This window comes from Poromitra crassiceps (genome assembly GCF_964638095.1).
Source record: "Poromitra crassiceps genome assembly, chromosome: 6".
Taxonomy (NCBI): domain Eukaryota; kingdom Metazoa; phylum Chordata; class Actinopteri; order Beryciformes; family Melamphaidae; genus Poromitra; species Poromitra crassiceps.
In genome coordinates, this window is record NC_139627.1 from 41,948,352 (window position 1) to 41,976,321 (window position 27,970).

The 27,970-nt window shown below is 41.7% G+C and overlaps 2 protein-coding genes across 2 annotated transcripts in view; one reads left to right on the plus strand and one right to left on the minus strand.

Annotated features, from left to right (window-relative positions):
- The window catches only part of gpc6b (glypican 6b), a gene marked incomplete at both ends in the record, with an annotated part of 143,235 nt that extends 127,800 nt beyond the window's left edge, over positions 1–15,435 (plus strand). The window contains 3 exons of the mRNA XM_083639494.1: positions 9,506–9,642; positions 13,859–14,034; positions 15,230–15,435. Coding sequence (XP_083495620.1) covers positions 9,506–9,642; positions 13,859–14,034; positions 15,230–15,435 — 519 coding nt within the window. The remainder of the gene's footprint in view (positions 1–9,505; positions 9,643–13,858; positions 14,035–15,229) is intronic.
- Positions 15,436–18,048: 2,613 nt separating this feature from the next.
- Positions 18,049–23,474, minus strand: dct (dopachrome tautomerase). Its single transcript, XM_083639554.1, has 8 exons — positions 22,977–23,474; positions 22,228–22,527; positions 21,692–21,792; positions 21,451–21,617; positions 21,120–21,305; positions 20,793–20,928; positions 20,483–20,684; positions 18,049–19,207 (listed from the first exon to the last, which is right to left on the minus strand). Exons 1-8 carry the CDS (start codon positions 23,266–23,268, stop codon positions 19,035–19,037), a joined length of 1,557 nt encoding a protein of 518 aa, XP_083495680.1. The 5' UTR covers positions 23,269–23,474; the 3' UTR covers positions 18,049–19,034.
- Between the last annotated feature and the right edge of the window lie 4,496 nt (positions 23,475–27,970).

Genomic DNA, 27,970 nt, shown 5'->3' on the forward strand with positions numbered 1-27,970 from the left:
ACTCCTCTTTCCTCTGCGCTCTCTGGTTAACTGAGCTCCATCCATGGCTTCCTTCTTTCATGGTGACTAATGGCGGTGCCATGAAGGCTCTGCTACTTTTCATATATCTGTCAATACGTTAATGAGACACATTGGCCCCATTTACACTGTGGCCTGGCTGCCTCCCTGGAGAACGGGGGCAGCAGGGAGGGAGCAGGCCTGCCAATGATTGCTCTGTTCTTCTCCGCAGTGTGGAGCTTCCCTTTAATCATCTCCCTGTTTCAAACACTTCTCCAGCCATAGCCCAGGGCCGCTCACAAGCACAAACTCACCACCATTTCATCAATATTCTGTCATTTTCCCTCACCATGGGATCGTTGTGTGATAAATTGTGCTCACCATGATAAACTATATTGCCGAACTGTGTAGTCACCAAGGGACTGAGCACAGGGTTCGAGGCAATATGATGTAAAAAAGGCCTCTTTGAATATGCCGTGCTGGCGTGCTGCAGTAGCAGTTGACAGGATGTGAATAATACATGAACTATAACATAACATATTGAGAGTAGTCACTCATTAGAGGGACCATGTTGTACATGTAGCATGTAAAACATGGACAATCAATTAAATTGGTATGAAGTGGCAGTTTTATGTTGTGCTTGAACAACACCTGCATAGTGATTTTGTGACTAATGAAGCATAATTCCAGGCACTAGGTTACATCAAATGTCCTTAAAATCACAAAAGGTGGTTGCACAAATTGTGTACGAGTGCTTTTTCATCATTTTATATTTATATAATGTTATTACTCAGTAGAATGGGTTAAACCTGATCTAAAGTAGCACAGAGAGAGACTGACGCCATTAGTAGGTAATTTTGCATCACTTGTAACAAAACCATTTCTGCTATTTTTGGAACCATAGAACTTTTTTTATTTTTTATTTTTTTGCCAGGTACCGAGAGATTCACACCGTCACTTTAAATGAAAGACATGATGAATTATTTCTCCCACGGCAGCTATGAAGACGTGTTAAAAGCTGCAGAATAAAGCTACGCCTCCAGGGTGTCACAGAACTTAGCGCTTCAATGCCGTATTCAACCCTCCTCATACTGAACTCAGGAATGAAAACCTACACGCGCACATCATTTGTCAGGCAGCAGTTCAAATCTAAATACTGACTCTTTTCGTTACTATGTGAGCTATGTATCATAAACAGTTAATGCAATATACACAATTGCATTTTTTAAATCGTAAGGTATGTATGTGTGAAGGCTGAAGAGTGATAAATATTCATTGCTGTTGTTTATTTGCCTCACTTGTATCTGAAACCTTCCTTCAGTTTCTGTCAGGTACAGCATCAAGATGGATCTTGCTACTGTTTGGAAACCTGGGCTGCAGAATCAAAACAAAGGGGAAATAATCGGCACATTTGAATGAGAATAGGATTTCACTTTATGTCAAGTAGCATCCAGCCTGCGAAGCAGCATAATAACGGTCACACGAGGCTGACACAGACAGTAGTGGCATCGTGACTCGCGGCTGTGAGAATGATATATGCGCCGGCCACGCCATGGCTTTGTGTTCCATCATGTTGTAGTATTCTTCTCTGGCACATTTATGCTAAGACATACTCAGATGTAATCAAGAGAAACAGGGAGGGTTTTTCCAGCTCAGAGCTGGAGGAAGTGCAAGGGCCTCCAGAATAGGGCTGAAACAGGTTTATCATGGGGAGGAGGAGGGGGGGGGGGCGAGTCTGGCTCTTGGACTGGCAGTGGGGCACAGCATATACGCTATACTCGGCTATAGGTTGTTTTCAGGTGACGTCATCATGTCAGGACGGCAACCGGGGCGAGACCATTGACCATTGACTTGCTTGCAAGCCATGTAATCATGCTGGGGGGCAACCAGCAGCAGGCTACATAGGAAAGCACTAGCAAAATCAGACAAGTTGCTGGAAAAATTGCTTCTCTACATTGTATTTGGATCATATCCTATTATATTTTGCAATCTTCTGGCGATACCTGCATGGTGGTCGCGGCATCCAACCCTCTTGCCATACTCGCTATTCTCCATAGTAGCTCTGGGAGAGCTGCCCCCCCCCCCCCCCATCGGAATCACACGGTTGCAAACAAGCTATTGTATTGCCACATCGAAACACATTTTATTTTGAAAGACGTTATGCCATTTCCTGACCACACTGGAGCAAGAGTTGCTTCGGTGTACCATTCCGACTGTGTGTGAATACTGCAAGCTAAAGCAGTCGATGATGTCTTTCTAGTGTCATCTATGGTGAAGTCACAGAGGGGAGGCATATTTGCTCTTGCCCTCTCTGTTGATGGATATTGATTGGATGAAAACGGCGCACTATAAGCACTCTGCTAGCAACCTGCTGCAAGCAGCAACGTCAGTCACCTTTGAGGCGGCGACGGCTTCTAGACAAGGACAAAAGGCTAATGCAAAAGAAGCTCACAAAGTGGAGACACATGCTATTCAAAACGTTATCACAGAGGTCATTTGCCCCGTATGCTTTGGGTCAACCAATATTATTTCTAGAGTACAGATTTTTTTTTAATATGCTAAAAGTGCTTTTGAGCCAGATGGCAGGTCTTGGTTGAGAGGATCTGCTGTTTATGGGTAGACCTGGACACAGTAGGAGGCCTTTATGAGGTGTTAGACACCAGTGATTAAATAGCCGTGTCCAGGGACGTACACCCGCAGGCCCTCGCCACACTGATACTCAACACTATGGCCGCATCGTGGATCTGTTCACTACACGTGGTACACGTCGCAGAGTTAGAGGACAGTATATATTAGTCTATAGATTTGGGTCAGTTAACACAATGACCGGGAATATAACTTGATCAAGAATGTGATGAAGAGGCAGAGCTATTCTTAGTCTTGGTGTGGGCGTCCTCCTTGGGAGAAACTATTCGGTCTGTCCTCAAAAGTGGTCACTGGTCAGAGCGAGAGGCTTAAGGCATGGCAACGGTTTGGTATGAGCAGAACCGACTCCTTGAACTCTGTAATTGAGCTGCAGGAAGAATACAGCATTCGTATCAAATGAAAAACTATTTTAATGCAGACAGGAGCAGCAGTTGCCAGGGAAAATAAGTTGATCGAGGAGTTGTCTGCCCCTTGTGGTTTCGTGGCGAGACCTGCTGCCCAGTCTATGATTAGATTGAACATGCACTAATTTAGCTCAGACTTGCAGCAGTGGGATATACTCAATGTCAAGCAATGATGACATCCCTAGATAGTTGCTTAGAAACAAAGGACTAATTATTAATTTAACAAGACAGTAGTGCCTTAACCACCCTGAGACAGCATGCTTAACAAGCCACATTTCTCTGTGTTTTTGTGTGTGCGCACGCGTGTGTGTGTACGCGTGTGTGTGTGTGTGTGTGTGTGTGTGTGTGTGTGTGTGTGTGTGTGTGTGTGTGTGTGTGCGTGCATGCATGTGTGTGAGAGAGAGAGAGAGAGAGAGAGAGAGAGAGAGAGAGAGAGGTAGAGGTAGACAGAGTGGTGATAGGAGATACTGATTAGGTCAAGACAGGCCAGGGTTGTGCTGTGAGTGTGCTGATGTATATGTTTTGGAGACTGGTTTAGCTACAGATGTTCTGAAAGGCAGATAGCTCGTCAGTCTGCCAATCATCCCACAGATACTACACTGGGCGCCAGACTTTGTGCAGTTGCCAGGAGTGTGACTGCAGCTTCAAAGCCAGTGACACGTGAGCTTTTGATCTGAGAGGCAAGGGCATACGATCACCGCTGGTCAGAGTACGAACACCGCTGGCCAGAGTACACTTCGCTCACATTTGTATGCTGAGCTGAAAGGTGGCATACAGCTCCTCGCCAGTTGACACGCATACAGAGTGCGTGCAGAATCTCTTGCGTATGCACACACACACACACACACACACACACACACACACACACACACACACACACACACACACACACACACACACACACACACACACACAGCTGCACAGGCACAAACAAGCATTGCTCATCAAAATTCATTATACAAATTCCATGTAAGGAATACTTTGAGCGTTTGTAAGCACATATACTTTAAGCCTGGTAACATCATTATCGCATTGACTCATACTGTTGTTGTTTGGAAATAATAATCATCTGTAAATATTTCCCCATATTTATGCATTCAAGTTATACCCAATTATTTTGCACATTGAGTAAACATTATCTGCGATAAGTTGGTGCTGCCTGCTTTGCACTGTAAGGCATGTTTGGTGAATAATGTGAGTCTAAAGGTGAGGCGGTGCTTGGTCTATGACAGGTGATGCTGTGTGGGCAATAGCACATAACAGGCTAGCGTTTAATGATGTTTACTTCAGAATTAATCTTCTGTATTGTGGTTTAGTGCCATTGGGTAAACGGCCTGTTTCCCTCTTGGTGTCCCTCTCCAAACAGCTGCAGAAAGAGCAGGAAAAAGGGGGAGAAACAGAGGGAATTCACAGCTGATTGATTTGATAGATTTTTTTCTGACAAATCCATGTTTAATAAAACAGACAGAACATAAATCATAATAGTTAATAAAACAGACGGAAGGTAAATCATATATTAAATGGCCTGGAAAACTTAAGAATAACACGATAATGCTGTGCGGCTTATTTCCATTGTGGTTTTGGAGATGCTGAAGAATAAAATGGGAGACGTATGAGAATGAGAATAAAAATGGAGACGTAAAAAAAGGCGAGAAAGAGGGTGTGGAATATATACAGGCAGGCTGGAGAGTGGCTGGATACTAAGCAGTAAGAAAATGTACAGTCCAGACAGAGGATAGAGAAGACTGAAAATACAAAGAGAGGGAGACCAGGGACTTTATTCTCAAAGCTCCTCACAGTAGGAGTTGTGGTGTAAGATCGCTGGTCAGGTAGCCACGTAACCTTCACTTTCACTTAGGGCAGAGAGGGAAAGACCAAAGCGAACGGAGAGCAGAGTGAGAGAGAGGCAGCAGGGAGAAACACAATGGACTGGAGTAATACAGTATATATGGTTCATGACAGAAAGCAGAGAGAAGGGAGAGGCAGGGCGAAGGAGAAAAATACATGACTTGGGAGGAAAAGGAGAGAGCAGGCAAAACTCTACTCTGCTGCAGCCTTTCATCCTCTGGGTTTAACTGATGCTTAATCATGAATACTCTGTCTCCTCATTCTAGCTAAAGCTACGCACTTTTAGATGTCCTTTACCAAAAGGTATCCTCGTTCTAGCTAAAGATACGCACTTTTAGATGTCCTTTACCAAAAGCTTGGGCACAATGCATGCATTTCTTAATCCCCTCTGATTACAAACAAGTGCATGTGAGACAAATATCTCAACTCTGTCTGTTAGAGCCTTTTAAACCGTCGTCTCAACCAATTCTGACACATTCTGTATAGCTAAATATCGCAGTGTTGTTGTTTTTTTCAGTTGAAATGTTTTTCTGTACATTTGAGGCTGATGCTTCCTTTTCTGAAACGCTCTTAAGCACACACCTTAGGAGAAATGTAAGAAACATGTCATTAGCCAAAAGGGCCACATCATGCCTTGAAGAGGAATAGATTATAGATGATGGGCTGCATAAAACATAAGCAGAACAAGGCCATTTAAGCCAGCCATTTTATATAACTACCCTACCGAGTAAGGACCTTGGAAACCGTAGAAAATAATTGCCATCCCTCTGCCATATTCTAAACATTACTCTATGTCAGTGGAAGAGTAAGATACAGCACTTTCCCTGTAAAAGCATCATTTGCGTTGACTCTCTCCTCACGATTCATAGCTTTTTAGAGGATAGGCCTATTTGTAACCAACGCGTCTAATACCTTGTGATGCATTGTGTCGCTGACATTTTGAGGCTTTTGCCATGTTTCCACTAAGTTGAGATGTCAATAGAAACAACATGATTGACGCGGTCATATTATGATAGTGCGCACATCCTGACGGTAAACGTTTCCATCGACTGCCTTGTCCGCCCTTATTACAGCCCCATAATTACCACACGCTAATAACACCTTAATGTCATCGCGCGTCTGTGTAGTGGCCATCAAACATGGGGATAATAATCATCTGTTAGGATGTCACTGAAGACAAATACAGAGTAATTTCCTGTTGTGTGGGGGCAGCTCTTTCTAATATAATAATACAATTACAGTGAGGTCCTCCTATAATGAGTTCTCTCTTCCACACGCTTCACCTCATCTTCACTTTCTATCATCACGTTGGAGAGATGGTGTTTGAACAGGCTTGTCATCTTAGCACTGGAGACTGTTTATAGATTTTGTTCAGTTTACAGATATGAAGTTAAATTTAGTAATGTGTTGCTGCTTCTCATGAATAATACGGCGTGTGCGTTCATGCTCACGTACTGTCATGTACCCAACAGTTTAATTTTAAGATTTCCTTGTTACCTCTGTTCCCACGGTGTGATAAGCAGTTTGGCAAGCACAGTTCCGTGTTAAGACTATGGGGAGAAGGAAAATACAATTGTCCAAAAAAAAGAGAGAGAGAGAGAGACTATGTGGAGAACCCATATTGAATATGAATGTGATTTGATTGGCACATATTGAGATGGGTTTATTTTGAGATGTACTGTAGGTTTAGATGTAGATGTAGCAGATGTAGTTTGCTCACTTTTATTTTATCTTTCTTTCTCTCTCTCTCTCTCTCTCTCTTCCCTCCAACTCTTCATTTCTCAAAGACATAGTGCCATCTAGTGTGCACTGTAGCTGATTGCATGCCAGACTGATTGTTGCAGTCATATTATTTATTCATGGGCAGTGCACAATGAAGTGGGAGACAGACTTAGATTCACAGACATTTCACAGTAGCAAACAGCATCTGTATTCTTTTGTGAAAAGGCTCACTCTCTCCTTCTCCTAGATTGTTTTATTTGTATTGCGCGTGCCTTAATAGAGATAGATAATGTATATTCCTTTTCTTCCCAATGGGGAAGTGTGCTGTATTGATAGCCAGTTTTATATAACTGGCAAGGATGAAACTGACATTCAATATTCACTCACACTTTATAATGAACTTATAATGTGACTGAACATATAGTTATGTTAATGTGTCGCAGGGATCACGTATTTTTGTAGGCTTACCCAGAAGTTCCTGCACTTCCTGGTTCTTACGTGTAAACATCAATGGGATTTTTCTATGGGAATTTCAGTTAAATGCCTGAAATAATGTCTGTGGTTAACAAAAGTTTGTGAAACAACGACGTTTGTCTTCAGCAAGATCATCTTCACAAATAAGGACCACTTTTATGACTTTTGAAGAGTTTTCTGAAAATCACATTTACGCTTTCAAAATCATAAAAAGTGGTCCCCATTTGTGAAGATTGCTTGTGTTCTTGCTGAACACAAACTTTGCTGTTTCATAAACTTTTGTTAAGCACAGACCTTAATTCAAACATTTAACCAAAATCCCCGTACAAAAATTCGATTGAATTTTACACGTAAGAGCCGGAAGTGCCCGTGTATTCCGCACTCACTCCTGCGGTACTTTATACTGGCCATGCTATTATTCCATGTTATGGAGCAATTTAAGAATAAATTACTTAATCAGTCTGTAAGACCCCATCATGTAACCCCAATCCATTCATGTGTCATATGGTAGAAATCAACGATTTATTAATTTACCGCTAAATTGAATATGGCAGCATAACGTTTGCAGCAGGTTCCAACCAGCTAGTCAACCGTGAGCTTGTTTTCTTCTCTGTATTAATTCACACTATTTCTGACCTGGTTTTGCCGGCAGATCCTTAGCAAACCTCAGTTGTTGGACTTGGTGCAAATAATGTGTGAGGTTTAGTTCAACATTGCATTGAGTGGAGTCCTGACCCTCTGGGTAGTATGGGAGCTGCTGAAGTGCTTTGGCATCAGTGTGACAGGATTAACACATCAAACGCATGGCGGGGCCGACAGCAGCCAGTACACCATCTTTCATGTCCTGCTCAGGTTCACCACAATTTCACGCAAGTCAGACGCAAAAAGATAATGGGGGCAACCCGGGCGTTCCCTCAACTTCAGTGAAATATGTCAAATGCTGCGTCTTTGATGAAAGATTGAGGTTCAACAGGCTCAAGTCACGAAACATTATCCGACTGTGTCACGTGGCCAAGAAGACGCAAAGGAGAATTAACGTCTGCGCAAAGTCAAAAAATATTGCTGCAAGCCCATGCCGTCTTACTTGTAAGTTGTCTAGTCATCATGCCAAACCCATGATAGTCAATATAGATGAAAAATAAATCTGCGTGCCAGAGATTTCCTTCCCCCTCCTCCCTTTGGAGAGATGTGGTTATTTATGAGGATAGGGCAAATGTATCCGTTTTGCATACAGTATCACTGCAGGGCATTTTCTACAAATGAGATGCATACTGTACGAGTGGTTATAAATAAGATGCATACTGTACGAGTGGTTATAAATGAGATGCATACTGTACGAGTGGTTATAAATAAGATGCATACTGTACGAGTGGTTATAAATGAGATGCATACTGTACGAGTGGTTATAAATGAGATGCATACTGTACGAGTGGTTATAAATAAGATGCATACTGTACGAGTGGTTATAAATGAGATGCATACTGTACGAGTGGTTATAAATAAGATGCATACTGTACGAGTGGTTATAAATGAGATACATACTGTACGAGTGGTTATAAATGAGATGCATACTGTACGAGTGGTTATAAATGAGATGCATACTGTACGAGTGGTTATAAATGAGATGCATACTGTACGAGTGGTTATAAATGAGATGCATACTGTACGAGTGGTTATAAATGAGATGCATACTGTACGAGTGGTTATAAATTAGATGCATACTGTACGAGTGGTTATAAATTAGATGCATACTGTACGAGTGGTTATAAATGAGATGCATACTGTACGAGTGGTATATTGACTCGCGCTACATGTACAGGTATACCTACATGTAGCATGTATCAGAACATATAGAGGTAAAAGCCTGTATTTTCTCTCAGACCCACTTGCAAGGCAGTAGAGCAACATAAGTGAGGATGCGTGGAGGGCTGCAAGGGCTATAATGCATACACTGGATAGGTGGAAAGATAGAGAGATTTTTTGTTATTATCTTAGTAATGAAAAGGCGCTTGCCAAACAATGTGCTATCCAGCTTATGGAATGAGGGGAAATTGAAGCACCTCAGGAGCCAAAGCAGATACGACCGCTTGCTGGGCAAGAATGAATATGAATATCTCTTCCAGATCCACTGTTAACCTCTTAGAAAATGTATGTCACCAATTGAGTAGGAGTGTTGTATTTTCTGAGAGCTATGGTAAAGAGCTAAAAGCAACAGGATTCTTTTTTCTGGCTCAAAAGGGATGGTGTGAAAGCAATGTTTCGTGTTCAGAGAACATTTTCTTTTCAGCACGCATATCTATTCTATATTTCTCATTTTCAGCACTTGGACTGTTGTCACTCACATTTGGACATTGGCTTGGTTTGTGTTGATGTGCTGTTTATTCTCCTTTGAAATGATCCCCCTCTCTGCATAGGTGGTGGACATAAAGGAGAAACTGAAGCTGTCCAAGAAGTTCTGGTCCAGCCTGCCTGAGGAGGTGTGTGCAGAGGACAGAGTGACCGCTGCAAATGCCAGTGATGAGCAGTGCTGGAATGGACACACCAAGGGCAGGTGAGGGTGCCGCCGCCTGGTGGTAATGCGGTGTCATGACCCCAGCCTAGGGGAACCAGGAGCCGTGACAAAAAACAGAGAGAACACCGTTTAAAGGCAAAAATATGTATTTTGGTGGGAAAAGATCTGCTCAGCGGCCAGGAAGGCAGGATTTTAAAGGGAGTGAGCACTGGGCCCAGGTGCACTCCAATGATGCTGATGACTCCGCCCTCCCAGGAGGCCTGCACACAGGTGTCACAGATCACCCCTGCCAGCTTAGATATGATGATCAATATTTACTTCTATTGATTGTGGCTGTTTATCTTTTCATCTGTGGGCCTGCTCATATAGAGGAGATAGAGGGTGCCTTTTTGTCCCATGGGGCTGCCATACAGGTCGACAAGATGGCTGCCGCCCCTGCGCTCTCGAACTCAGCTCAGTTGAGCCCACACAGAAGATAGCGGCCAAGGCCCCAATGCACGTTGTTGATAGTTTATGCTAGTTTATATTTTCGTCGTGCACTGTTCATCGTCTTTTCGTCCTGTCCCATATTTATGGGACTCTCCTCACATGAGGACTATCTTGGATCCTTCACGCAACCAACCGGCGGAGCTTGCCGAGGGTCAGAACGCTCTAAAAGCCACGTCGGCTAAAGCTAATGGGTGAGTGGCCTGCATCTCAAACGATAAACAGCCTGATTCATTGTTTTCTTTTCACATGTTATCGGATCATAATGCCAGTCAACCCCTAGACACGATAGAATACGAGCCTGAATTGAATATTGAGAAATGACTTGGCCTGATCTGTAACACAGGTCAGACAGAAAGGAAACCTGAAGAAAACATAACTGAAAGATAAAATGCAATGGGAATGTGAAAATAAACAATAACCACAGATAACAGGGGACCGTCACTGCAGTCTAATATAAACGGCTGCTTAGCAGTCCAAAGTCTGTTAAACTAGTAGCCATAGATTAATACATCTAATCCTATTTCCAGGTTATTTACTTTTCACTGACCCAAATGCAACTGTTCAAGAGCTTGGCATTCTTTGGCTGTAAACACTTCTTTGTAAAACAAGGGGATGACCAGCATAATTGTGTTGTAAATTCACAAAGCCTTTCACTGTAGTTTATATGAAAAGCAGCATGGTGCCTCATTGTTGATCTAATTACATTGCATTTTTTTTATTTAAAAAAAAATCTGATTTCCCCTCCGTTTTCTGCCCCGTTGTACTTGGCCAATCCCCCCTGCTGTCGCAGTCGTTGCGCCACCCCCTCTGCCGATCTGAGTAGAGTTAAGTTATACTAACACATGCTTCCTCCAATACATGTGCAGTCGCCAGCCACTTCTTTTCACCTGACAGTGAGGAGTTTCACCGGCAGGACGTAGCGCGTGAAGGGATCACTCTATTTCCCCCCAGTTCCCTCCCCCCCCGAACAGGCCCCCTGACTGACCAGAGGAGGCACTAGTGCAGTGACCAGGACACATACCCCACCAGCTTCCCAGTTGCAAACACTTCTCTACACTACCCAGATGCCCCTCCCCTTTAATAGAGTACTGCAGGAATGAGTCTGGAAATAGCGCTTCGGTTCATAAGGGGAAAAGTGAATGGGCTTTTAGAATGGGGATTTCGGTTAAATGACATAAGGTCTGTGGTTAACAAAGGTTTATGGGAGTGGTAATTTGTGTTCAGCAGGATAATCTTCACAAACGTGGACCACTTTTATCACTTTTGAAGCGTAAAAGCGTTTTTCAGAAACGTTTAAAAAGTCATAAAAGTGGTACTGGTTTCCCAGCAAACATCGTCTTGACCGCGACGTCACCAGACGATAGAATTGTGGTTTGGCATCTACCATCTAAGTCTGACGTTCTCTCCACGTTCCTCCAAAGTAACGTTTAGACTGTCACTTCAAAACAAAAAATATTGATCTCATATTGCTTTGAAAACACCATATGTAGGTGTCTTTTGTGTTTTTGTTGAATAAAATGACATTTGATTGACAATTTACCTGTTATGTGATCAGATAGTCACAGTGTGACACTCCACCTGCAATGACGACTTTTATTGAACGCCCTTTTCTTTTTTTAATATGAAAACACGTTTATGTCATATAAGTGCAAGTGTCTCTTGCTATGGGCTTGTATTTATCACAAACTTCCTGAATCCTGTGGTATTGTCCCATTTCTCTTGCCGTAACTAAACGCAGTGTTGTGGGTTTTGGATGTGCTGCTGTCTGCTAAAGTCACGTTGGTTACATTATCGTAAATGATATAAATATACCTGTCTCATCGCTGGTTGAAATCATGAAACAGAATTAGCGAGGCAGCTAGCCTATCAATGCAACTTCCAGTAGGGACGGTCATGTCAAAATGCCAAGTTCTCAATGTTAAGTATCTCTATATACTGTATGACCAAATCCGTAGTATTTATAACTAATTCTGTGGCCTAATGGATAAGACTCAGGACTGCAAAGCGGGCGCCTCAGGATCGAATCCCCCATGAGGTGCTATCTTTTTTCTTTCGATGTAGCAAAAATCGTTGAATCTGGACACGTTGTGGGGAAGTAGAGGAATTACGTCGCTAAGATTTCCATTTCGGATATATAATTAGACCCTGACTAGATGTAGTGGTTTGACGTGCAGCAGACGGTCATTATACGTGAAAATGTTTGCTGGGTTGTGAAGATTATCCTGCTGAACACAAATTACCACTCCCATAAGCTTGTGTTAACCACAGACCTTCATGCATTTAATTGAAATCCCCAGCAATTGTGATGTCACTGATGATGTCACAATGTCTATGCGAAGTTGAGCAATTGTGCGACACTCGAGCACTCCATGATGTGATCAGTGATGGTCACTCGAGCATCATGGTGCGAAGAATCTATTCTAGTATTTCATATTGCCTCTGATTTGATGATTATTGTTTTTTAGTAATAACTTAATACTTTATAACTAGCTCTGAAAGCAGAATTATAGGGAAAACAATGGCAAACAGACAACTAGTAGCCTACAACTATTATTAAATCTAACAATTGCTATTTTTAGCCATAATGGGCCGGATTTGGCCCCCGGGCCTTGAGTTTGACCCATGTGCTCTAAAGCAGAGGTTCTCAAATGTTTTTCAGTCAAGGACCCCTTACAAGATGGAAAATATACCGAGGACCCCCTCATTCTGATTTGTGATTTTGAGCTAAGGTTAATTGTTTCCACGGTAACGTGTTTGACTTTTAAATTGATAGGTTTGTTAGATTAGATTGTAATCCATGAACCATTTTAGATTTAAAGCATAAAATATTTTCGTTGAACTATGAAGCTTTTGCAAAAAAAAAGTTTTTATTTTTATTTTTGTGGACCCCCTGGCAAAGTGCCACGGACCCCTGGGGGTCTCCGGACCCCGATTTGAGAACCACTGCTCTAAAGTGTTAATCCTACTATAGAATGAGGGAAACTCTGTCCGTCCATTTATCTCAACGGGTTGGCCAATCAATCTGAAACTGCACATGGGCATTGAGCATTGCCATAGGCAGGGACTGACTAAGCAGATTTGTCCATTTTCCCAACATTATTTTTTCCAAGTCTGCATGGTGTTGTGGTGCGCGCATCCCCAGGTATGGCAGTATTGTGTGGTAGCCACTGCTGTCTTTTTCTGACAAAAGCGAAAAGAATATGATCAGTAACATCAGATGTCAAATGTTACCTCTTTTAACAGAAGATTTGTGGAATGCCCTCATCTGACGGGCCTGTTTGTTCTTTAACAAACAGGAACTCGGGCAGTTGACATCTTTTCCCTGGAGCAATCTCTCACAGCATGTCAAAACATTCCCCCGACACGATTAGGTCAATGTTCATCTCAGCAACACAGATCTCTCCTCAGAGAGCAAAGTACTGTGCGAGAAGGACTTCCATATTTCAAAACATCAACAAAACAACTAAATAATTGTGAATGATGTCCACCCTTAGCCTTTCTCTGCCCTCTCTTATGAGTACACAGCTTCTATTCCCAGGAATTCTCTGCATGCCGGAGAGCTCAGAGTCTATAATAAGGTAGTCTAGTGGAATTACCCACTGTGGTATTACACCCTTTCACACAAACTCAGTGTTACACAAAACACTTTTTACTAATTGGCCAAAGAATCGTTGGTAGCATCAGTGCATATTTAAGTACCTCCTAAATAATAAGAATGCTATGTTTATTTAACTAGTTTCTTTTTTCTTTGTTTTTGACCTGAAAGGTACTTTCCTGAGGTCCAGAAGGATGGGTTGACCAACCAGGTGAACAACCCTGAGGTGGCTGTGGACATCACCCGCCCAGACACCTTCATCCGTCAGCAGATCATGGCTCTGAGGGTGATGACCAACAAGTTGAAAAATGCCTACAATGGCAATGACATCTACTTTCAAGACTCAAGTAAGCTGGTTCTCACTATTGCAATGCAGACATGTATAAAGCTACAATATGCAGGGGCTCACAGGTAGAGCGTGCCATGGCACCCTGAGTTTGAATATCACCTGTGGTCCTTTGCTGCATGTCCTCCCCTATCTCTCTCCCATACCTTACTGTCTCTCTCTCACGGTCCATCTGTCAAATAAAGCAAAAACATGTCAAAAAAAATGACGATGTGCAACTTTTCCTCTTGAGGCAGGAAGTGTATTGTTAGTACTGCCCGCTTCCCCCTCAGTTGGGCAATTCACACACCCCACCACATGTCACTCATCTTGATGAGCTGTCTACTTTGAAATGGCATCTAACCCTCGGCTGAACCTGATCCTTAGTTAATCAGCATCCTTAAAGCCTCCACAGGCGTTCAGGAAGCAAACGATGAAAACACAGCCAATCAAATGCAATGCTGATGTAAATGGTAAAATGGTAAATGGCCTGCATTTATATAGTGCTTTTATCCAAAGCGCTTTACAGTCAGTAGGTACATTCACCCAATGTTTACCTGTGTTTTTGAACAGGTCTTTTCTGCCACACGTTAAGCTGCACTGTACTTTCTTTTCTTAAGCCCTTTGTCAATCCTGTTGCTATGAATTCCGCGCACTTTAACTGGGGAGAATAGCGTGATCCTCCCACGCGCTACATCCTGCCGGTGAAACTCCTCGCTGTCAGGTTAAAAGAAGCGGCTGGTGACTGTGCATATCGGAGGAAGCATGTGCTAGTCTACGGCTCTCCCCGGATCAGTAGAGGCGGTGGAGCAAAGACCGCGATAGCAGGGATAATTGGCTAAGTACAATAAGGGAGAAAAGGAGAGGAAAATTCCCCCGAAAAGAGAGAAAGGAATTCATACACAGGCATCAACTTCACTATTTATATTAGTCTCAAACAAATTTAGTCTCTCAAACAAATTTGCAAGCATTAGCCTCAGCCTTTAGGTCAAAATGACTTGAAGATTGTACATTCAATCAGGTTTGTCCAAACTTTGTGCATGATATATCCTTTCACTGTTATTTTAATATGAAAAAGTTGCATATTGTAGCTTTAATGTAAAAGTTTAGGAGAATTGGTAGTTTACCTTTAACACTTCACTTGAGCTTGGGTTCAAACTGCACACGTTTGGTCTGTCTCCAGCTGCATGCTCACTCTGGCTTGTGTGCTGTTGCAGGCGATGAGGGCAGCAGCTCAGGCAGTGGCAGCGGCTGCACAGAAGGCTGCACCACAGACATGGACCTTAGCGCCACCCCCGTGGCCCCCGTGGTGGAAGCGGACCGGAGTGGGCCCGTGGGCGACTCGGCCACACTCGCACCCTCTGTAGCCTTGCCAACCATGCTGGCCCTCTCAGCCCTGGCACTCCACCGACAGTGGAGATAATGCTGGAGGAACTGGCTCCACTTGGACAGCAGCAGGGTTTCTCTTTTTGCTGTATTTGTATTCAGGCAGATTGGAGCTACAGTCAAGCAGACGGCATCAGGTGACCGGCCTTCAGGCTAGAGGGCTCTCTCAGAAAAAGAGCAGTCATGCATTGTGATGTCCTGCTCTCCCAAAGATTGTGCAGTGCCATCCTTAGACTTGATATATTCAGCGTCATGTCACTGTCTGACACTGATGCCGCCCCAACAAACTCTGCTCCAGAGCCTGGAAAAAAAAGTATTTCTTTCACATGTGGCAGATATTGATGTAGGTCTCCATGTGGGGGGAAAACCACGCACTTTGATTGTTTTGATTTATTATTTTTTTTATGCAAAAACGGTGTTGTGTGTTGAACCATGTTGAAAATGTGGTAATTAGAGGCACCTAAAAGAGGCAGGATAAGTTTACTACAGCTATATGGGGGTCTGTACACTTAATATTATGTTTAAAAGGCATACAAAAGATAGTAACCTAAACGAGAAAAAATCATGAACGTAATGGTTTCCAGTTTGAATGTTAATTTTATCCTTGGTCCACTGTCATTAATTTCTTTGACTATCGTTCTAATATTTAATTTAAAAAATATGTATATGAATGCATGGATTATATATAAAATGTTTATATATAATTCATAACAAAATATTTTACAGTACACATGCCAGTTAATGATTATTGATCAGGAATGATTGGACATCTAAAATGGTCATATTTCATAAAAGAAATCACATGAATTTGTTTTAGAACAGATGCAATGAGACTAACAATGACCTAATCATGTTGTTTCATTTTCTGTTTCATTATAGTTGTGGCCATGAAGTTATGAAGTGACTCTTGTAGGAATGTTTATAGGTACATCATGGGTCAGTCATGGGTTTGCCCTTGGATAGCTAAATGGTCCAGTAGCTACCTTACGGCTGGACTTAACACCAAGCACACTCTTCACAACTGAGTGTGCTCACATGCTGAAACTCACACTTTAAACACATGGATTATCATGAGATGAACCCGGCTGTAAACATGAGTTGGATAAAATTGTTGATGTTGTTTTTTGTTATATCAAAAATACTTTTCTGGCAACTCAGGATCAAAATATTTTCAATTACAGTTTTTTTTTATTTTACTGCACATGCCTCGATTTCTATATACCGGTACTCATTTGCCTTGCAAAGAATTAATTATTTGCAAAATGTCTTCATATTATGTTGGTTTACAGAAACCTGGCTTCAGGAGTAAACAGCCTGGACAGCTGTTCCCAAAGAGGACCCTCACAGGTTTACTATGGGGCATTATAATAGTCATACAGAGAAGGGTCAAAGTAAAGAAAACACCAATATGAAATGCCACCATGGTTCTGTGGTGTGGAGTGCATCTCCTGCCATGAGATTTATTCATTCATCCCAAAGTGGGTACAGCAAATTCTATGCTAATATAGTATTTATAATGATTCTCAGTCATTCGTTTCTTTTTCTTGATCAGAGGTGGTTTATGTCCCTATTAGTGAGTGTTTAGCCACATGCAAAGCTACTCAACCAGATATGGTCGCAGTTTACCATTCATAGGACATTATGAAATGTGTCTACTACTACTTCTGCACCGTAATTGAAAATAATGTTAGCAGTGATTAGTGTTGGCCTCATTCTCTATCTATGTCAATGGAAATGCTCATTGTGCTAGAAAAAAAACATATGATCCAACCACCATCTCTGAAGGACTTGTGCTGGTGTTTTCTTTATATTGACCACAGAGCAAATGGGGACTATAAAGTCTTCTCCTTCCTCCCTAGAAGTATTCGCCAGTAAAATCTGTCACCCGAAAATTTAGAAGTCTCAGAAAAATTCAAAACCTACATATACAGTTACTACTAAATTTTACCTGCTATGTGTCTGCAATGTTTGCGTCACATGATTGAACAGCAAAAGCTTATTCTATAACTAGTTACAGATGTTTGGATAAAATAGCTATGAAAATGTGTTGTGTTTAGAAAACACAAGTGAATAAATGCTGTCAGTCGGTATTAAAACGTTAAATGTTTTTACACTGTTGTATTTGTACATTACCAATCTGGGAACCCAGAGTCTAACAGTCTGATGACTAATAATAATACAAATATTATTAGTCATCAGACTGATAGACTCTGGGTGCCCAGATTGGTATTACTAACTCTGCCATCACTAATAATTCATTATCACAGTCATGTAAAAGGAGAGGGAATTATCAAGAGGAAGGAGCAAACTGAACCCATTGGTGAGTGGAAATGCAAACAAATAAATAAATAATGGCCCCTAAATGTATCTCTAAAGCTTGAATGGTTATGTCTGCACCACAGACAGGCTTGAAGCCGACCACAGTCACCTGTGAAATGAGAATGTGTGGAGGGCGGACAGGGCTGAATGCTCCAGTGAAGCTACTCAGCAGAGCGTACGTACAGAGAACGTGAGAGGCTTGGCAGTGCTGGGGGGGGGGGGGGGGGGCGTACAGTATCCAGCTGACAGACTCCAGCCAACACAACCAGCCTCAAACAGCACTGTATGTCCACTGCTCTCTGAGCAGCAGTCTCCTCACTAAACCACAAAGGCCAGCTAAGCTTACATATCAAGGGAATTAGCCAGTATTATACACTATATCGTATCTGTTATCCATTGGGCTTTGCAGTATATCAGTAAGTAATTGTTGAGCTTTTATTTGTTGCCTTTAAATGAGTGTTAGCATCCACATTGAAGGACATTTAAGGACACAAATATGAAGAGAAAACATTCTTGGTGTCAGTGTTTCCTTTATTCTGATTAATGATCTCACAGGATGCCCTTTTTAGGTTTTGTATCATTGAACTTTTAATGGTAATATTTTTTAAATCAAATATTGAAAATGGATGTCTAAATGGATCAGACAAATGATCTCAACAACAGAATTAGCAAGGCACATTACTCGTCTTTTTGTTCTTTTCTTTTTTTTACAATCATGCATTGCTGTATGAATTCAATTCCTAATGAGGTCTGTTGCTTGGAGTTTGAAGATAATTTCAAACAAATACAAGTGAAGATCTAGATAAGCAAATATGCCTTACTGTTTTTTCAGTGCAATTAAGATGATTGCATTTGTGTTTTGTTACTCTTCTTGAGAATAAATATTTATTAAAAAGATTCCAATAGCTTTGTATTTGTGATGACTCTAAAACTGGAAAAAGGTGCTGAATATGGTTCAAATCACCCCCCAAAAAAAGTTCTCAAATCAGATAACTTATAGTACACTGGAAAGGTAGAGATGACTGGAGCACATGAAATCACTGGCAAACAGATTTAATAAGGTACAAAAATTATAGTACACATTCATTTACCGGTATTTGTTTTTGCAGCTATGGTAGTGCGGTGATTGGTATCAATAAAGCTTGTATTGTAATAAGTTCCCAGCTATAATTTGATGGACATTGCATGAGTCACATCATTGTTCTTATCTAAACAGTACAGTGCTATTAACTTGCAGGATTGACATTTCATATTTGCTTCATATTTCTTAGGTAGGTGTGAATATATCTGTGTGTATTTCCAAAGAGTGTGTGAAGCCTAGGCCTCTTCTGTGTACTTCTTATTTGAGAACTCTGCTTTTATCAGAGGTTCGAACCCTCTATTTCTCCGTTGTCGCAGGTAGAGCACCCCGATAAGGGCCAGGACCAGGACCCCAATGAAGATGCCTCCCATAGTGGACCCCACCACAAACACCATCGCTCCGCCATCATCTGCACAGAATCATAAGTAGAAATATTTAGGTAAACAGGTTTGCAACCGATATTGGTAACACTTCATAACAACGTTCAGTCATAAGTCATTTATAAGCCTTTAGTTAATGACGAACTAATCATTTACAAAACATTAATATACATTTGTATATAATGAATAAGTGCTACATTAACATGTCACAAAATGTGTTGTAAGTTCTCTCTAAACCTTAAAATAAAGTGTTCCTCACCTGTTATAAATGATGTGTAAATCATTTACAATTCATTTGCAAGGCGTTTTTGCATCCCCTAATCTAAAGTCATTAGGAAAGTGTTTACTGAGGCCATAAATCAAGCGAGAAGCTGGGTCATTTTCCCATTGACTTCCATACAATCAGTTATTTTTGGAGCCAGTGGAGTTGCCCCCTGCAGACCATTCGAATGAATGCAGGTTTAAGTCACTTCTGCTTTGGCATTTTCACAATGTAACACATTTATGTGTGATGAATGGTTTACACACTTTAGATTAGGGGATGCAGAAAGCCTTGTAAATGATTTACACCATTTATAACAGGTGAGGAAGACTTAATTTACTAAAGGTTTATAGATAACACATTTGTGATATGTTAATGTTAACATAGCATTTATTAATCATCTACAAATGTATATTAATGTTTTGTAAATGGTTAGTTCATCATTAACTAAAGGCTTATAAATCACTTATGACTGAACGTTATTAGAAAGTGTTACCCAGATGTTTCCTCATGTTGTTAACTTGATAGCCATGCATTTTTTATAATATGATGTTTTAAATGGGCAATTTTCTTATTGCCGTCACAAGATCACAAGATGACAATATATCTGAGCAGGTTGATGGGGGGGTTATTGATCAGTACATGTGACTCAACTTTACCAGCTACAGTAATGAGATTTCTAGCCAAATTCATTTTCAAAACACTCCCAATCTCCACCTCCCACCTACAACAATGGAAGATGGAGCTCCTCATTCTCAAGCTAAAAAGGCAAATAACAAAGCAGCGGCAGTATCATTATTACAGTATTGTGCATCATGATGTTGCCTCTTCGCTACATATTGTGTCAATCACAAAAAGTGGATGAGGGGAGTAGGGGCTGTACCAGAGACTTGTATAGGAGAGTGGTTCAATGTTGCAATTCCTACTGATTGCTTGTAGAAGTCAATAAGGTCAAAGATGACTTAATGCCCCTTTAAGATTATTGATAGCGATCACGAAATTTGAACACTTATTCTGTACATTCATTGAAGAGCTTGCTCACCATCCAGTTCAATGGCATAGGAATATCCCAGCTGCTCAGCGGGAACATAGATCTCCTCATTAGTGATCGGAGGGAAGAAGGGGACCATGTTGAAGTCCCTGTTGTGGCCGATGGGGGCCATCTCATCTGGGTAGCTGCCATTGGCTGGAACAAACCTCTTCATCCACTCTTCAAAAACTGCATCAGTGAAAGCATGGAGCACCTGCAACATAAACAACCAAAAACATCTCAGTGATCTTAATGAAGAAGCCCCACCAACTATGAACTTTTCATATTATGAAGTAAGTAACCCCTGGATTCAGATTCTGACCAGATAGATGGGGTCGTTGGCTGCGGCGTGAGACAGAGCACTGGTGCCATTGAGGAAGGAGTGGACCAGGTTGTGCAGGTTATCGACTGACTCGCCCAGTTCTCCATCTGGTTTGTCATACCCTTCAAGAGCATTTCTGGGAGTTACAAAGCACGAGATCTGCGTCAATCTGTGTTTGAATATTTTTGGAAAGTCTCCAAAAATATTGTGGTTAAAATACTACTGCAAAATGCAATGTAAACAATTGTAAAGAGTGAGTGAAATGGCAGGTAGCTTTTAAAATATTGATTCTAAACGGTAGAGGACATAAAAAGGAGCTGCCTGTACCGGAAGCTGAAGGTTGAGTTGGTGAAGTATGGAGCGGTGTCAAAGTCCCGGATATTGAGACAGCTTTTGACATCATCCATGGTGGGCAGATTCCCATCACCGGTACTGCTCGCCATGATACCTCTCTGTATGAAGCCCTCGCTGGTGCCATTGCACAGAGTCACCAGGCGGTTGTAGTCATCCAAACTGGAAGGGAAGACAACATAAATGTTAAAATAAAGACTTGTCCTATAGTCAAAACAGTGTCACACTATAGTACTGTTTATTAAATTTTAATCTGACCAATGATTATTGAACCCCCCCCCCCCTTCGTTATTTTGTCCCAACAGACCTGTTGCACACAATGCTCCATCTGGAGAATCTGGACTCGGTGCTGATGAGGGAGGGGTTGTTGGGGTTGCGGCCCCCCAGCAGGGAGTCGGTGCACACGTCACAATCACTCTGCCCTGTGGCAAAGTTCCAGTACGGTACCGCAAAGTTCTCATCTCCAGTCAGTCTCTGCAGGGAAATATTTCAATGTAATAAACCCAAATGTGGGAAAACCTGCATTGTCTTCAGAAGATGACACTTACCTGTAGCTCTCTCTCCAAGCTGAGGAGGTGATACCTGTGCCAGGTAATGAAGGCTGGCCCTTTGTGGGAGAAATCGATGGCCTTGAATGGACGACCTGGACCTACAGGGACATGAAGTCTCTGATGAGCTCCTCAGTGTAATGCAAGAGAATGAGGCAATACTGCAAACAGCCAGGATGTATTATATGTAAAAGAAACCCATTATGAGTAGTCTTTGTAAGCCGTTTGTGAATAAACAGTTTACTTTTGATTTCTCATGAAAACAATGATAACATTAATTAATTAATGAAATAGTAAGAAAAAGAATAGCAATAATCCAATGTATATAAAGATCAAGAAATGTCTGGAAAAGTAATAGGGCTGCAAAAAAGACAAAAGTAGCTACTTGTAACTCCCGTGCAAAGAATATGCCTATGTATTCACACTTATCAATTTGGTAACAGCTGCTTCATGATTATCTAATACGTTGCGAAATCAAACACAGCAATTGACCAATTAGGTTAGTTTGATGCCAATATATTTATGTGGGTATTTACCAAGAAGAGTGTCTCGGACAGAGTAGTAGTGCTGCCAGACAAAGAAGTCGTAGATGGATATGTTGGCAATCTGGGGCTCCGTTCCATTTGGTCCCAGAAGTCCCATCCAGTGCTGAGTGCAAATGACATAGTCTGGGTGTGTTGTGTTCTTAGCCAGGTCCAGCACATCCAGGAACTCCTGCTGCTCTGCAGGGCTCAGAGCATGGATGTCCTTCCTCACCACAGGTGTTTTTCTCTGGTCACAGTTTGGTCCAGTCCAGCCAAACTTACACAGGCCACAGTCAAAACCTGCAAAGTTACCTGTATACACAGAGAGCAGTCATAGGGAGAGATGATGTTCCAGGTTTACCTTGAGTCATCTTACTGGATATGTGTGTCTAGAATACATGGTTTTCAAACTCTTTCACGTCAAGGACCCCTAAACTGAATTGACACAAATTAGACCATGGCCCCCATCTGATAAGATTTTTGCTTTCTGATGTTTAATTACAGAAAGTGGATTAAACCCATGCCCAAAATAGTCATACATTTTGTCATTGCGATTGCGTTACATATGGATGGAAAATAATGAAAATAAACAATTTCCCTTTTTGCTGGGGACCCCCAGGGAACCCCCTCAAGGACCCCTGTGGGTCTCCGGACCTCACTTTGAGAACCACTGGTCTAGATGAATGTAGAATCATGCAGACTCTGCTATCATTTCAGCTGCTCCCTGAAATAGTATCTCAATAAAACCGTACATCACCCACCAGTGCACCTGCAAGTCCGATTGAAGAATTTGGTCGGCCACCTTTCTCTGTCATCAACATTTCTCAGTCGGTACGGTCCTCCCCAGGGTTTGCTGTCGACTCGGACGTCGGAGCAGTTTCCTCTCCCTGATAAAGAGCCACACACATCAGCAGGATCGGATCCGAGAGCCGGGCAGCACTGCTTGGAGAGGATGCCCTCTACTGTCATACACACCCGAGGAAACTGGGCCTCTGCAGGGGCAGCACAGACCCAGAGACACAGGAGGCCAAGACCCAGCGTCTTCATCATCATTTCACTTGTTGGTTCTCTCCAATCCGTGGCAACAAATCAGTTTGCACACCAAATGACTGCAATAATACAGTCAATTAGTTCACCCAGAAGGGCGTGGAATCTCGCTCCGCAACGGCCCTCTGCTGCGTATCCTCAAATTAGATTAAAGTCTAGATTAAAGTCTGCGGAAAAAGACTCAAAGCTAAATGTACACTGCGTTCCGGTTGGTTACATGCACATTTATAAATCCTCCAGTTTCTGTGCTTCCTTTTAGTAGAGCTAGGGATTAAGCCGCATCGGTCTCGTGATAATCACCTGACAGCAGAACTATGAGCTGGACTCAGACCAGGGAAAAAACTGATTTGCCTGGGGGGGACCCATATACTTTTATATGATCAGCTGCTGAAGACTACAAAGAATCCGATTCATGAATGAAATCTTCATGAGAGCTCAGCAGGGTGTTGTGCTTACAATGTGCTGTGCATACACAGCAGGAGAGGCAGTAGTTCTAGCACAGAATTACTGAGAAAATAACACCAGGAACTGTTTTGAAATAGTTTGCATAACATATAAACTCATATAAGGTTATAATTGCAGTTCATCACCCTTATATATAACCGCACGGTCAGTAGAACTCTTAGTCAAATCAATGACCACTATTTCTTTGATCTCAAGGACAAAGATATGTGAAGCAGTATTTCACTAGAAATGTTTATTTCACAAAATATACTGAGAGAATTGTATCTTGATAGCATGGTTCGGTCTTGCTTGTGACTCAAAAGATGCTAATCACTTGCTCTGTCTTGTCGTCAGAAGACGAATTGATAGCATCATTAGGTCTTGCTTGTGACTCAAAAGATGCGAATCACTTGCTCTGTCTTGTCGTCAGAAGACGACTTGATAGCATCGTTGGGTCTTGCTTGTGACTGAAAAGATGCTAGTCCCTTGTTCTGTCTTGTCGTCAGAAGACGACTTGATAGCATCGTTGGGTCTTGCTTGCACAAAGAGATGGTAGTCACTTGTTCTGTCTTGTCGTCAGAAGACGACTTGATAGCATCGTTGGGTCTTGCTTGTGACTGAAAAGATGCTAGTCACTAGCTCTGTCTTGTCGTCAGAAGACAACAGGTGGAGCCATGTTGTTATTGTTTTTTTATCAATCCTAATTCATAAAACGATGCATTGTGTGGTCACAATCTGTTTCTCTCTGCCCTCTAGTAGTAAGTCATCCTATTTTTTGATAATCCTCCAACTACCAAGGCGTCTTTGTTCAGAGGCTGGAGCTGCGCACGCATCAGGGAAGGCATATGATGACCGGGACCTCCAATGCTTCGACTTTTTTCCTGCCCCATCCGCCTGATGCATTCCGCTGGTCTGGCATGTGACTGCTGATAGTTGGAGTACATGTAGACATGCCACAGAGAATGAATGGAATACCTGTGGTGGAGCAGTGGTGTTGGTGCTGGTGGTGTGACTTTTCTTCTCCAGTTATGTAGCTGAAGAAACAAATGTTTTATACTTGCAGTTCTTCTTCTTTTTATTCATTTTTCCAGACGATTATTTTTGTTTTGTTATTATAAACATTAGAAATGTACAAGAACTTGGCAAATTCATTACACATCATGAATGCAAGATTAAGATTCAAATATTAAGAGATTAAATCATACATTTTATGGATTGTTTTTGTCATCAGTAAATCTAGTCTTAAAAATTGCTAGTTGTGGTCTTTTTAATAACTGATAAAGGTGTTTTTTTATACTCTAATATTAGAAAATCACTGATTTCAACGCATTCCTATAGGGTCATTTGTCAGCATTACATCTACCTCTAGACTCACTAAAATTGTGTATAATCTAATTTTAGAAATTACAGACAGTATTTCTGTGAGATGTGTGAATATTTATTCCATTTCAGAAACCTCATGTTGCTTAGTTACAATATAGCTTCTTGGTGTCCAAATTTAAATAGCATAATGTTAAAATATCTGTGCAGGTTTCTTTTAAGAATGTGGATGTCTACAAAAAAACACATCTGGTCTTCGTTTCACGTGTCACATTCTATTCCTGTAAAGGTAAACAGTGTCCATGTACAAAATACGTATACTTACATACTAATGTATATGAGGTAGTGGCCCCCTGAGAAAGCCCCTCCAGTCTGCTGAGTTCTTACAGAACGAGCTGAGTGAGGGTCACTGCACCCGACAGGATTAGCAGGGAGAATTCCTGGAAGAAGTCAAATGGAATGTTTTTATAGAAACTACATTTATGTCGGTAAACAACATCTGAACATGTAGGTGGGAGAAAAAATAATAATAATGAGGGCAAATGTGATTGAATTTATCAATGATTTGATTGTTAAAATTCATAGTCATGGTTTGTCATGTGAAGGAAAACCAGATTATTTTGCCTGCCAAAAGTTTCAAATCAAATTAAAGACAGATAAAATCAAATGTAATTATCTCTTAAGATAAAAGCCAATCAAATGTGGGGGGCGGTAGCTGACAAATTGAGAAGAAAAATTTATATGATATGGAGATGGTTCTTTGATTTGGTTTGGTTTTCTGCTAATCAACTGAATGGCAGAATTTTTGCAAAATGTGTTATTACAGTAGTGTGTTGCTATCAATATAATGATATATTGACAACGCTGATGAATGAAACTTGCTGAAATGCATACGTGGTTTGTTCTGACCCCGATTTTTCCTTTTTTGCTATCAATATGATCAACATACCGTTAGTAACAATACACTGAACGTATCATCATCATAAGGAAAATATACATCTACTAGCAATCTTGCGCGCTCGATTCCTAGGCTCGCCCACACTGCAGCTCGCCCACTGAGCGTTGCGGCCTCGCGTGCTCTAGGACATCACTGATGACATCATCACTGATGACATCATCACTAAACTTATACCTCAGCCAGAAAGGATGACATCACCATTAGGTAATTAGGGCAATCACCTAATAAAAAGATCCGGCTCCATCAGGTCACCCGCACGGCTGCTCTTTACACCCCCTGAAATTTTCAGCCCGATCGCACGTAAAACGGCATAGCTGTGGCCGGATAAAATTCTGCTCACTCACACACACATGCACGCACATGGACACTTCTTTCTCACCCACAGGAAAGCCAGCCAGGCGGATTTAGCGGGAGCTCGAGGGCGTATGGGGAGAGCCGGGTGGGCCAGGCCCGCCCAGTAAAAAAAAGTATAAAATGCTCACCATTGTAAATGTAAATCTCATTGTCACTTTCTGGCTGAATATGATCATAAAAATTATATCCACTTTAACAAGCATCACATGGATCTCTTTTCTAAAGCTGTGACGGGGGGGCCTCTGACAGGGCCTTGCTGCACCCGCCCCCTCCCTCTGGAATGCCCTCCCCAGTCACATCTGACAGGCCAAAACTCATTGTCTTTCATACTCATATGTCATCTTTCCCCCAAAGAAAATCCCTCAAAATGCACCTTGCTCAAATTGCCCAACAACAGAGGAGAAACACAGCAGCCGTGGTGGTGTCTTGGTGGCACACTGTATGTCAGCTGTCTACTGAGGTAAGGCTCGTGAGTTCACGCCCTGGATATGCACACATCTATGGGTAACAGAAAGATTTGTATTTAAATAAAAGTGGCAATAGGCATACAGTAAGAACCCATTTTCTCTTTTTATTAGACTTATAATTAATTGAGGATATTAAAGCGTTAAAATAAATGCTCTTCAATAAACTATAGTATACTGCAAAGGAGGGTTCCCACAGCAGGTTTTGACCCCTGGTCTACCAGAACACAGACGACTGCACTGATCACTCAGCCACACAGACAACCCCACAGACCTACCTGTTGTTCTAGGATTGTTTCTGATTGGCTGTTGAATGAAGTAATTACTTTAAAATGAAGGTCAGAATAGGCATCCCGGTAGCTCACTGGGTTGAGTGTGTACCACGTAAGCTCAGTACTTCACAGTGACTCTGGTTCAAATGTGCCCTGTCAAATCTGTGGTCATAAAGATCATAAAATGTGTAGCGAACCTGATGAAGCACTTTGTGAAATGTGTTTTTCCCCTTGTTTCCTGTTTTTAATGTAGCCTAAAAGTTAATAAAGTGTCTATTTTCCTACCCTGGTGTGCGCTGGAGAACTTCTTTTTTACTATCATAAAATGTATATCCACTTTGAGAAGCATCACAGGGATGTCTTTTCTAAAGCTGTGACAGGGAGGGGGGCCTCAGACAGGGTCTTGCTGCACCCGCCCCCTCCCTCGCCCTGTGGTCATTTGTTGCATGTTCTCTCTCCCACACCTCTGTCTTTCTCTCACTATACATCTAAAGCATAAAATGCCTGAAAAAAGTGTACAATTTAAAAGAGCAAAAAGGAAAATCACGTATCTGCTGCTTGTAAAAATATATATATATCTTTAACCATCAAAGGTTTTCAGACTTTCTGACTTCAGTCCTCCCTCAGTAACCCTGGTACAAATCCAGCATGTGGGATTTTGTTGCATGTTCTTATCTCTTCCTCTCTCTCTCTCTCTCTCTCTCTCTCTCTCTCTCTCTCTCTCTCTCTCTCTCTCTCTCTCTCTCTCTCTCTCTCTCTGTCTCTGTCTGTCTCTCTCTCTCCCACACCTCTGTGTCCTTCTCTCATGATACGTCTGTCAATAAAGCATGTCTGAAATAAAAAAACAAAAAACAACAAGCTTATCTTTGTTTTTTACCATTACATTTTTTCAGAGA